This window comes from Strigops habroptila, chromosome Z (assembly GCF_004027225.2).
Source record: "Strigops habroptila isolate Jane chromosome Z, bStrHab1.2.pri, whole genome shotgun sequence".
Taxonomy (NCBI): Eukaryota; Metazoa; Chordata; class Aves; order Psittaciformes; family Psittacidae; genus Strigops; species Strigops habroptila.
Genome location: NC_044302.2, coordinates 76,352,700 through 76,365,793, shown reverse-complemented (window position 1 = coordinate 76,365,793; position 13,094 = coordinate 76,352,700). Strand labels below are relative to the sequence as shown.

At 44.5% G+C, this 13,094-nt stretch overlaps 1 protein-coding gene across 4 annotated transcripts in view; it reads right to left on the bottom strand.

Moving 5' to 3' along the window:
* The window catches only part of IQGAP2 (IQ motif containing GTPase activating protein 2), a 123,912-nt gene extending 112,271 nt beyond the window's left edge, over positions 1-11,641 (bottom strand). For all 4 annotated transcript variants that reach the window (XM_030512468.1, XM_030512469.1, XM_030512471.1 and 1 more), the window contains exon 1: positions 11,566-11,641. In XM_030512468.1, coding sequence (XP_030368328.1) covers positions 11,566-11,611 — 46 coding nt within the window. In that variant the 5' untranslated portion in view covers positions 11,612-11,641. The remainder of the gene's footprint in view (positions 1-11,565) is intronic.
* Between the last annotated feature and the right edge of the window lie 1,453 nt (positions 11,642-13,094).

The window sequence follows — 13,094 nt, the reverse complement described above, 5'->3', positions numbered from 1 at the left end:
AAGTTTGACACCAAAAAACTTCCTACCAGCAAACTCACAGTACAGTAATCAGCTGGAAGAAATGTGGTAAGATGTAGCTTAAAGAACAGGAGGATGACAAGCAGGAACACAAGAGTGAAAGACAAAGAGAACCTGAGGAAAAAGCTGTGTCTGAGTGTCAATGAGTAACTCGGACAAGGGCTACAGAAGTCATAAGGTCTGAACCATAAGACTCAGAAGGACTGAAACACCTGCCTGGGAAAAGCCATAAGCAAGAGCATCATGTAAGCACTGAGTAGATTTGAAATTGCCTTGAGAAACACTGCAGTGTAGAAACCCTCAGCCCTGACACCTGGTTGCAATTCTTCCTTTGGCAGTGTGTCATCTCCTGGTCCTTCCCCAGCCTTTCTGTTGCAGAGTCGTCCTTCTAACAAGGTCTGAACAAATCATCTGCTTTACTCTCTCCACACTTAGAAAGGAGCTCCAGAAATCACCTGAAATGTTGCAGCACATTTTTCCTTCAAGATAAACACAAGCACGTGAATAAAAAAGAAAAGCATGCATGCCATGAGGTTTGCAGTCTTAAACTTGAACAACACATTTCCCTCTAACTGTCTTGCCTAATTTCCTAAGTAATTATTACAGCCAATATCTTTGAAGTTTGTAATTCAGATTCTTTGATCTACAGGCACAATGGCTTTTTATTAATATTTGTGAGGAGAAAAAAAAGCATTAGGGATAACACATCTGAAGATTTAGTTTGTACCTACAGACCAATGAGATTGAACAATTTTAATATAAAAAATTGTTTGAAATTCACAGGAACATAAAAATAATGATGTATGATGCATAATATTAACATACAGGTATGGTAAGCTTAGGTGATAATCAAGACCCTTGGGCATTCAGAGGCAGACACTGAATGGAGCCACGGTGGTTCCTGCCCTCCCTCCAGCATTCCCAGCTCCACTGGGAAGGCAGCTGAGCTGCTTATGAAGCAACGCCGAAAACCACTGTGCAGTCAGCAGTTGTTTCTGCAGCTGAGATGGGCCAGCACTAGCAGGAACCACAAAAGAAAAAAGGATGGAGATACAACATCAGGCTCACATGCTAGGATCCCATCCTAAAACCTCTTGGCCCTGCCAACTGTGTTGGCCCATGAAGGTATAGCAAGTTACAGGGAATGGAGATGCGCCTTCTTTGTTCTTGCTCCAAGGGTAGGATGAGATGTTCTCACAGGAAGAATGTAAACTCAGTGTATCCATGCAGGTAACCAGTTTGGAGGTGGTCTCATGTTAGCAATAACCTCACTCACCACTTGAAGCCTTCTTGGCTGCCTCCACTTTGCAGTAGGCAAGCAAGTGCTTGCAGAGTTATTGGAGCTGACACTACTGGCTCCAGGGTAACCTTCTCCCAATGCTCCCTGCTAGGTCACTTCACCACACAGGCAGGCAAATATTGCTTGTGGGGCAATTGCCCACACTATTTCTGGACAACTCCTGCTCTTATTTCTCATTTACACACATGCCCAGTAATAGGAATTATTTTTTCCTTCATCATCAGGAGTTAAACCACAGGAAAAAGTAAAAGCATGAAAGGTTTAAGTTTGTAATCTTTGGAAAGGTATGAAAAGAGCAGAAAAATCCTCACTTTTTCACTCAGTACATCCAGTACCTAAAACTGGAAGCTTGAGACTGCTCCAAGTGACAACGACACATCTACCATTGTACATATCGTTGCAAAAATCAGATACAGAATGAGCCAGATGTTCCTTCTAATTTGTCAATAAACCAAGTACTTCCATTTCCAGAACAAGTCACTGACTACTGCACTCACAAGATAAGTTTTCACCCAGGTCATACACTCACAAGTATAGCCGCATTTGTTCTATTAAATTCATATGTCCTCTAAACTGTCACAAAACAATCTCATCTTGAAGATCTGCATTCTTCAAGTTACTTGCTTGTGTCTACTCTATAGCCCACTCCAAAAAAAAAAGTTTGGGTTAATGCAGCATATACTGGCCACAGGACAGCCTCTTAGATGCTTTGAATCCATTTCCACTAGGAAACCACTTCAGTGACAACACTACATATCAAATATCAAAAACATTGTGTAAGCACCTCAAAACAAGCAGTCTGCTTGAAATAGCATTACCAAGACCACCAAAATAAAGGAAGCATAACTAGCTTTCAATCACTGTTATGACAACCATAACACAAGCAACACGTGTAAACTTAGCATCGAACTAAGCTATACGTCTGCAAGTTTTGAAGTGTCTACCGAACAAGGAAATGCATATGCTCAGGGGCTGAGCACTGACTCTTACAGTCTTTTATGTAGCTGCAGTCCATTTCCTTTGTTGAAATAGTACTTCAAAAAGAAAGTCTTTTGCTAGGACTTGTAACTGTTCTTCCTCCAAGTTTTGCTCTGGTTTCCAGCTCACACACTATGGTCAGCCTCCTTATTATAAGGCATTTACAGCTGCTACAAGATGCAAAGCAGTCAAAAAATAACTACTTCACCAGCAGTATCTTAGCCATGTGAATCTCTGCCATTCCTGATCTATATAGGAAATATTTCTGTGGAGACCCAGTGTCACAATAAGCCTTGTTTTTCATCAGTATTTCTGCTTGTCCTGGCCTGCACACTAAAGGCTGTGTGCCTTTAGTGAGCACAAATGGAATACTTCTACGTAATTGGTAACAGTTTTCACGCAAATGGTCAACTTCCAAGAAAGTCTATAACTTGGGGAAATTAAATTAACTGGATCAGATGCAAATGTGCATCTCAAATGTGCCCAAGAAGATAGTGCAGAGCAATTCTGCTACTGCTATAAGAGCCCAGAAATCTTGACTGCTCACTTTTTCATCCTTCTGGGGAGTCTAAGATAGGCCTGTCAATGGGCAGCATTTTCAGCCTGCACAGAAGCAGCCTACCAGACAGCACCTACCCACCATAGTCTTAGGGAAAAAGGGTACAGATGAATGTTACAGAAACCACCCCTATTTTTATCAGAAGCCTCTGTAAACATTAATGAAATTAATTTCAAGTGGAAAAAAAAAAAAAAAAAAAAAAAAAAAAGGAAACTACTGAGTGTTATTGCCATGGTTCCATGGTTCCGTGTTAGAGGAAACACCAGCCCTTGTTTTGCCTGTTACTATGCACAATGCCAAGAAATTTGATTCATTTTGTTCTGAAATAACTCACAACAGTGAAATCTTCAGCAAAACCATGTGGTCTTACTTCTCATGATCTGTATGAAAGTAGAAACTGGAACACAAGCAAAAAGCTTGTTATACATGTGATAAAAGCTGTGTATTTACTGGAGCATTCTAATACTTTTAAATATTGTTATCATTGTCAGAGGTGATATAAATTCGAAGCAGCAGTCGATCACATCCAATCCTTGCAGGCAAGCTGCAAGTCTACCTACCTTCAGCAGTCAGCTGCCATGCAACTTCAAATGCCAAACCAAGCCTGGTTCATCTCCCAGCCTCTCCTAAATCACAGCAAAGAAATCTGTGCTATGGTCTGAAAAGCATTATTCCAAACAACTTCTGAGCTCAGACGTAGTGAAATCACATTTACTACGTGCCTGGTTTTGTAAAAACAGCTGGCCATTTATTCTTGGTAAAAATTCTCCCCCAGATTGATTTAAATGTAATCCCTGCTTTCCCCAGGACTCCTTCATTTTCCTTTTCAGCTACACCACCACATATCCATGCTGATATTTCAATGCATTAGTTGTTCTGCTAGACTGTATTGAGAACATATGGAATTTAAGACTTGTTTACCACTGAACAGGGGCCAGACAGCTATTGCTTGGGTAAATCAGTTGGGCATGAAGAACTAAAAATCCCAGAAATAAGCCACACACACCGCAAGTGACATCTCATCCCTACATTTCTGGGGCCCTGCAAGTCAAGAGTTATTTTAGCAGCAGAAGAGGGTTGGAAAAACATCTTAAATCTTATTTTATGTATAAAAAGCATTTACTTTTCTTTCTTCTTCAAGCAATCTCGTATTTTGACAAGTATTTCTTACAAGTTTCTTACCACTGCTGCATTGCCTGGCAAATGCTGCCATGCCTTTACTGACACTTAGGGATCGAAGCTACAGCAATAGAGACTAAATTCCCTCTAAAATGTTTCTGTAACTCAAAACTCCCTGGGCAGCAGGAGAGCTGAGAGCAGCCCCAGTCCTGGCAGGCAGGCAGGGCACCAGCAGCACCACAGCAGAGGCACCCAAGGGGAGTCCCACTGCTACTTTTCATGTGCCCCAGTCCACTCGTGTGGGCTTCCTGCACATTTTGCTGTCCCACTGCACACACACTTTCCAGAGCTCTATGTGCAGCAGTAACACAACTTAAATCAACTCGACCTGCCATTCCCCTACTGCTTGTACTCATCCCCGCTCCAGCTACTACATTGTGTTGGCAGACCTGTCTGCGGGTTCATGCTGTGAGCCAGGCAGGGGATCTAATCCAGCCAAAAATAATCCCATAGAAGGAGTCGAGGTTGCTTCTTCCACCAGCAGAGCTGACTGAAAGCATACACCACAGCTTCAGGGTGCGGTTCCAGAGCAATTTAAACACATTTAAATTCTGGCTGCCACAGTCCCACCTGGCCAGAATGTTCCCCCTGCCTCAGGCCAGCAATGAGATCTGCAGCCAGCCCCTGCAGAGGCCTGAAGTGACTGTTAATCCAGCAATGCAAATCAGCTCTGCAAAGAGAGATTAGCTTCTTTACGGATTAGGTCTCTGTGCCATCATAGCAGTGCTGGCTAGAGGTGAAGACCACAGCAGCCTGACAGAGCAGCTGAAGCACCTTGACAAGTTGAGGCTGCTGAAACCTCACCAGTTGCAACAGAATGCAGCAAGGCGGGAGCTGGCATTGCAGTGTAATTAACACCAGTTAAAACCAGCACCTTCTCATTGAGATAATGACCCTAGATACAGGATCATGTTTATGGCAAAGCAAACCGATGTCCTTGTTTCAGCTTTTTATTCTGTTTCTAATAATTTCAACTAGACTATTAGACACATATCCCCTGTACTTACCTATGGTTGCCGAAAACACCTTTGAAACCGACATTACAACCCTGTGAAAGAGTGGTTGCCTTAATGAAGCGCATTTCTGCATAGAGTTTGGGCATTTCCCACTCCAACTGCCCTTGGATTCCTCTGTGCTGTGCTTCTAGAAGCTGTGAGGCTCTGATCCTGCAAATGTAACCAGTGTACTGAGCAGCTTTACAAATCAAGCACAATGCAAGAGGTACCCTTAGTTTTCAGCTGGAATAGAAAGTAGAAGGTGGATAGCATACATGATTACATATTTCCCTTCAGACTTTTGAGCCTGGTAAAAATCTGTTTAAATATCTTGCTATGTGCCACAAAAGCTTTTACTGCACTTTGAAAGAAGCAGGTCAGAGTCCACAGGGGAGGACTTGCAGAGACCACATCCTTCATCACCCACTTTAGCTGAAGCCACAGACTGCTTTGCCTGATACATCCAAGCCAAGAGAAGCACCTGGGATGAGGACAGTCATTTCTGCCAGCTCAGGCAGGCACCACACCTTGAGGCTGCAGGTCCTCAGGGGCTGGAAGCAGTATGCCAGCATCTGTGAGTCAGAGCTCTAAGGTGCTCCTTGAGTCTGACTCCTGAAGAATTTATACTCAGCCGACCTCTTAACTTCAGCAATAAGTGATAACTAAGAACTGACATAATTCCTCCAGGTAAGTTTTTCTTGCTAGTGCATGCTTATTTGAATGAAACAGTAATTTAACACTCAAATTGGCCTCCAGCACAGGTTCTTAACGGCTATTTGCTTACATATATCAAAAGGTATTTAGGAGCCATGCAGAGATTCTATGAACACCACCTGGTTCAATAAGTCCCTTGATGGATAGCAAGGAAGTTGATCAAACCGAAGCACTCCTGTTCTATGCTCAAGACCTCCATGCAAGGACTATGGCCCTGTCCCCTCTCTCTCTCCTGCCACATGGCCCACCCTGACACACTGCCAAGGCCTTTAACCACTACAGAGCACCTTGTGGGCACTGCCTGCCCCACCAGCCCATCATCACCACAGACCCAGCTAGCACCACAGCAGCCAGCAAAACACAACTGGAGCAGTGCCGGGGCAAGGTGTTGTCCATCAGCACAAACCTGCCCCTGTTCCAGGGGCTCAGCAGCCCCCATCTCTCCACAGCTGAGAAGATAAGGCAGTAGGTGCCCTGCAGACAACCCTTTTCAAAGCCCAGCTGGCAGCAGACGGAAGAGGATGTTGCTGTTATCTGAAGGTGAACACTGAGGGGCAGGTAGTGCACCCATGAGTGCACTGCCTCGAACGAGCTGTGCCCTGCCCCAGCCCAACTCCTCAGGGATCAGCAAACGAGGTGCCTGCAGCAGGCACTCCTCCCTGCTTGCCTCGCCTCCCCTCCCCAAGACAGAGGCACTTGGTCCCTGCCCTCCCTGGTCGTGCTCCCCAGGATGGGTGGGCACATCTTCTGCCCTGCACCTGTGCTTTCATTCTGCAACATGTGGCAGTACAAGGATACCTGTTCCAGAAAAAAAACACCGAAACAGCCTGAACAAGAGAAGCAAACAGCAGGTTAATAATTTCCTGCAAGGAGCAGAGCACAGGAGAGCATACTTGCTTATCATCCCACTGAAATATGACCCACAAGTCCTGCCTATCACTTCCAGGCTTTTTTTTTCCACCTTACTTGTAAGATTATTCCTAGTAAATCATAGGCAGCTCAAATCAGCAACAGTATCAAGCAAATCCTGAGCTAGAACAACTAGGTAACTGAACCACCACTTAACAGGAGAGCTGCAAGTCTGCATACTTCCTACTCCCTCCTCAAGTATTGAACTTGATCAAGCACACTTGTGTATGCTATAAATCCTGTTTCCAGCACAATGTTAATATTTCCTGTTTCAACAGCATTCAAGTAGCTTTAAGCATGCTGCAACATAGCTCCGTCCTTTACCGAGAGACTTCAGGGGAGATGAGTCTGCTTTGCACAAAAAGCACACAGAGAACCACTCCTATCAAATAAATTATGTGCACTTGGTTAAACAAAGCAGTTAAACTTTTCAAGTTCTCATTCAGCAGTTTAATTATTAGCAAACTACAAAAGACTGGAAGAGATAAACAGTGTATTTGGTTGCCAAATTACACCCATCAATAAAAAAGGAGAAGTGTTCTCATAAGCCCACAAGTACTACCAGAAAGTATACACCCAAAAGAATATATATGCATACAGTACAGTTAAGGTTTTGGGTGAGGGTGGGTTTTTTTTTTTTTTTTTTTCCTTTTCCGAATCTTCAAAAGACCCATCTGTTTTCAGTTAGAAAAATCCTATGGAACTTTTACCAAAAGATCTTTCCCCTCCCCTTCCCCCCCCCCCCCCCCTAAAAAATAACCATTTGTTTCCCTGAGCTTCATAGACATGCAAACAAATTTATAGTTTCTGAAGTTAAATGCTTTTTGAAAGCTACTAGTTTGCAAGCTTTCACATCCTGCTGAAAAAAAGAAGCTAGATGCAGTTTCATAAAGAGGTGTAGGCTCTGTTTCACTTTAGGTTTGCCCTGCCTGTAGAGACAGGCAGGTTTCCCTCCTGAACCTTCATGATGTTTATTTGTCTCATCTCCTGCACTTCTAGGGCCAAACAGAAGCAGTCCTGGGATCCAGGACCAGAAGTACAAGCAACGCCCTCATCATGGGTAGCAAAATGAAGCTTCCCCGTATTTACCCATCTACACCCAGTGAAGCTGGCTTTCCAGCTTCAGCAGGAGAGGTGCAGGTTTTTTAGCTGCTTGTCTCCATTAGGTGTGTCTGGTGGTGCTGAAGCACCTAGTTTCTCTCCCACTCGATATACAGTGACCTGAGATGTATGTTAATTCAGCTACTCTGAACATGGAAATGCCTGAAATCCTTTGCAAATCCAGCCACTCATGGCCTCACTCACTGTAGTTTTATTACATTCCTGGAAATGTGGTGAAACCATTCAGACATTTCTTTAAAACTTAAGTATTTGTTTCTGTACGCAGGTTTCAGTGAGAACTAACTATAAAAGACCCAAGAGTATTATGAAAAAGGCGTTCTCCCACACTGCTTCCCGATTTGCTACCTTCCTATTTACAAAACTTCACATTTAATCTGTGAAGCACATTCAAGATTTATACTTTTTGTCTTTATAATCTTCAACAGCGCCCAGCACTTCTGTTGTAAAAATGGCTCATACCTCAAGTTGCATTACAAGTCCCAATTCTCTGCAGTTATGTGGACCTCTGCATGTGATTGTGCTGGGATTGAGAAATAAACCAGGCAACAGCTGTAGCCAGACTGGAAACCAGCTATGTAAACTCAGTTGTAGTGTGCCTGTTAACACAGTTTCTGCTGCATAAGCTGGTTCCTTGTACTTGCATGATCTCACTTGGGTTGGCGCTGGACATGAATATCTGGAAGACTCAGTGGAGCACCAACAGAAATCTCTTTTAAGCTATTGATAGAATGCAGAGCTGGAGGCACCTTCCATTGCATGGTCCAAAAAGCCACAATACTTTGGCCCTAACAGGCTAAGAGAAGGCTCTAAGACTTTGACTTGAGCTCCTGTTTGTCTCACGAACCATGTTCATCCTGAATTAGCACCTACCCAGAAAAGGATACTCTTGTTTGATTTCATTCAGCTATTTCTTGACTTTAAAATTATCAGCTCTAAGATTTTTTTCAGATGTGTACACTTGAGCTACTACACGAGCAAAATTTGTAACACAAAATGAGTTTATAGGTTAGGGATATGTCTTCCCAGTTACTTACTTTGGGCTGTGAGGTTTCATGCTCAGGGACACTTTTTTCCCTACTGGTACCCACCAGGCTACAAAATGTAGCCAAGGTTTGTATATATCTTCCTCTCCATTTATCAAAATTAAATGCTACTGATAACCATGCACTAGTTCATACAGTTTCTAGCAGAGAATTATCATAGTAAAATGCTAACTTTCTTCAGAGCAATACACAAACTCTGCCAGGAGTCTGAAGCCAAAGTCAAAAGTCCAAGTTAAGTTAAATGTTTAAAACAATACTAAGTCACTAAAGCAAGGAATCTTACCGATTTGATAGCCTCACTTGAACAACTTATTAACTCTTGTAGGAAATCCAGCATAGATGTGGTGTTCAACATGGGGAAGTGTTTGCTAGCGATCCAAAGTGCAGTTTTAGTCATGCAGGGAACCTACAATTTATGATTGGCTTTATAAGAGCTCAGACAATGCTGGTGTAAGCTTTCTAACTAGGGAGCCTTTTCTCCTTTCCCTTTTTTTTTTTTTTTTTTCTTTTTAAGATGCTGCTTCTCTCCTTGTCCCAAAACAGCATGCAGATACAGTGTAGATAAGACATGCTTATGAGATCACTACAGACAAGGCTATGTTTTGTTCTTTGATGGGTGGAGTTTTCCATAGAGCTCTTTGGTGGATTTTTTTTTTTTTTTTCCTATATGGGCACCAAACTGGTTTATTTGAGGAGCCTTTGCCCAATCCCTTGCAAGGAATGCTATCCCAAAGGCTCCCAAAGGGTGGGGAAAAAAAAAATCCATCCTAAAAAAAAAAAAAAAAAAAAAAAAAAAAAGAGTATTCAGTGCTGTACAACAGCCATGACTCTCGCTCTGGGAAGAACAGAATAGCCACTGGTGCCTGAGCACAGGCAGAATCAGTTAGAGGGGAAGTGGCATCAGAATAGCCTAGAAGTACATATTCATCAGCTCCTGTCCCTGGGACAGGAGATCAAACACCAAGAGAGTGGCTACAACTCAACGCACCAGCTCCTTCCTGGCGACCACAGCTCTGAACTATCATAACAAAACATGTATACTGAAAGGCAGACCGTATCATAGAACCTTAGAACAGTTTGGGTTGGAAGGGACCTTGAAGATCATCTCACTCCAACCCCAGTGCCAGGGGGCAGGGACACCTTAAAAAAATGCAAACAAAAAACAACCCCACCAAAACCTTCACACCTTTCAAAACTGTACGCATTCCCTTTAAGATGGTTGTTCTTCCTCCACAATAAGTAAGGCCTGAGATTTTTAAGTTACAATGGATGTGCCCTTTAAGTCAATGCCTCATCTTTGACCATATTGGACTTTATGGCAGAATAGCAAGTGCCACATGTCCACTCATGTTCTGATACCAGCCAGACCCAGATACGCACAGGAAAGCCTCTGTTCCTGGGGGCCTGGTGGGCACACCACATACATTTGAGGAGTTTCTACATGTCAGGCAAGTGGACAAAGTGCCAGTGTGGGGCTGGAGCATCATGCGGCACACCATCTGGACACTGACCTACCATGCAGGCAGTGGCACAGCAAGCTGAGGTGAGTGGGAGATTGGCTTCACAAGCAAAATACTTTTGCCAGCACAGTAGCATAGGCACGCAGCCTAAGCCTGTGGTAACCACTCCAAAATACGTTATCATTACTGACAACTGTGAACACACCTTCCAAAGCCTCTCATCCACCTACTACACAGCGTAAATGAAAAACGAAACCTACAGGCAAGTTCTACAGACTGCTCCAACTGGCAGGCATCAATAGAGCAAACTGCTCAGGAGTGCACAGCATCCTCCAAACTGAAGGTCAAGCTGCCGAACACTGCCTTTTCTGTCAGCCCTGGAAGCGAGGTGACCCCTAACACTGTCAAGGTGCTTTGTGCTTCTTTCAAAACAGAGGTTTCAGAACTGTGCTTAAACAAAGCTGCTATGCTAAGACTTGGGAAGTTGCTCATCAGAATACAGGATGCCAAGGTTGTCATAAGCTTTGCAATAACATGCATGTTCACATTTTTCAATGCCTGAAATAACAGAGCCGTTTCTTCTAGGGATGAGCTCAGCCAGTGGCTTGCCCTGCTCTGGAGCTGGGAGAAAGCACAGCCCAGCGCAGGGTCTCAGGGCAGCACAGCAGTGCTGAGAGAGCCGCAGCAGGCACAGGGAATGTGCTTTAGGGCTTTTCTTAAACTCAGGTTTGGGAAGTAAAGACACCTCCTCTGAAAAGAGACCTGCACTGCTTCTCGCCTCACCCTCGTTATTAAAGTTACAAAGTTCTAAGCCAAAGTTATAAAATCAGAAAGCAAAGTTTTCATTTTACGCTCCGAAATTCCGAAGTGATAATCCAAAGGTTACACAGTTACAACCCGAAGCTATAGTCACAACTCGTTATAAAGTTACAACCCAAAGAGATACCTACATAACGTCAAGTTTCGAAGTTAAAACCCCAAAGCTCCGGCTCTAACCTGAAGCTCCCAAGTTGCAGCGCGCAATTACAGCTATAATCCGTTCAGAGAGTTTCGGAACAAACCCAGCCCCATGAAAACCTGTTCAAAACTCAGCCGGAGCCCCCTGCGAGCTAACCTAAAACAAGCCGGAGCGCTGCAACAGAGTCTGCTGGGAGGGTTTTATTTCCCTCCAAGTCCCTCTTTCAGAGTCAAACCGAGAAAGCCGGTTAGGGAGGAGGACAGAAAGAAAGGCGGGAGGGGGAAATAAAAGAGGCCCGAGGCGCCCGACGCTCCCCCCGACCCCACTCACAGCCGTAGCGGGGCCGCTGCAGGGGCGCCAGCTCCTCATGGTGCATCCTGCCGCTGCCGGGAGGGACGGCGCTGGCCCCCGCCCGCCCTTCTTATGCGCGGCCTCGGCACCGCTGATTTGCTGCGCCCGCGGCCGCGACCGCCCCGCGCGGGGCCGGGGCCACCCGGGGCGGCTCCTCCGAGCGCGGGGGGGGGAAAGGGAAAAGGAGAGAGACCCACTTCCCCCCTCACCCCCCAAAAGAAAAAGGGGGTGAAAAGGGGAAAAAACTGGGGGGGGGGGGGAGGCAAAACGAACGCAAAAATTACAAAAAAAGAAAGAAAAAAGAAAAAGAAAAAAAACCCCAAACCGAAGAGCAAAAACACCTCAAAGCAAAACAAAAAACCAAAAAAATCAAAGAAAAAAATACCCAAATAAACAACAATTCCCCCTCCCTGAAAATCAAACCCAAACCCAGAAAGGCCCCAAACCAAAAAGCAAAAAAATCCAACTCCTTCAAAAAAAAAAAAAAAAAAAAAAAAAAAGAAAAAGAGAGAGAGAGAAGCAATTAAAAACAAAACAAAAAAGCAAAAAAACCCCAAACAAAAACCAGTCCCCCAATGTGAAAAGCCAAGGTGTCTCTCCTCTGGTGTTTTGGCATAGTGGGCTATGAAGAGAGGTGAAAAACCAAGCCCGGCTCTCCCTCCTGAGATTCTGTCCTATCGAAAAGCTGTCACAGCCCAAAAGCAGTGTCTTTGCTGCAACAGAAAGCCACAATCTGCAGGGCAACTTTGGAGTGGGGAGGACCCACACAGCCCTGTCCCATGTTGGTGCTCTGTTCTGAGGGGTTTTGGAGGGAGCAGAGCATGTGCCTGCCCTCGTATCATCATGTGCCTTGTATCACCAGAGGGGGCTTCCTTGTGGACAGCAGAGCAACAAATCCATGGATCAAAAGGTTTGTGCTTAGTCAGGCTCCAGGTGACATCTGAAAAGCACCTGGAGATGGGCAGGACAGCAGTTTCTAAAATGGAAGTGTATTGTAGGACAGGACTGTACCTTCCTGGCAGTCTCTAAGCCCCTGATGTGAAGTTTGCTGGAAGACAGAGAGTGAAACAGTGTCTGTACACAGCCATGACTGGCTTCACAGAGCCAGTGGGACACGGCCCACCTGAGCATGCTTGTGGTTTAGTGCATAGCCAGGTGACTCTGATGGGTATTTGCAGATTGTCAGGAAGATTTCAGTCATCTCTGTTTCACAATAAAACAGCATTGGATCTAGAGACTCCTCTGTAGTTTCCCACAGATTTAAGGATGTCTGTAGGTTGTTTGCAAGACCTTAGTTTTGGTCATTCCTTGTCTCTGGCTGTGCTGGGTACAGGTTACATGTTGAGAGTGTGATGAGGGGGGAAAGACACTCCTGGTAGTAATTAAAACATGGATTATTCGGGAGGAAAAGACCAAAAGGGTACAGAGGAAAAATAACACCCAACAGGAAATGCCATTATTTTTCTTCAGGTCATTTTGATTGTTCCTGCTCTCTTTTCCTACACCAC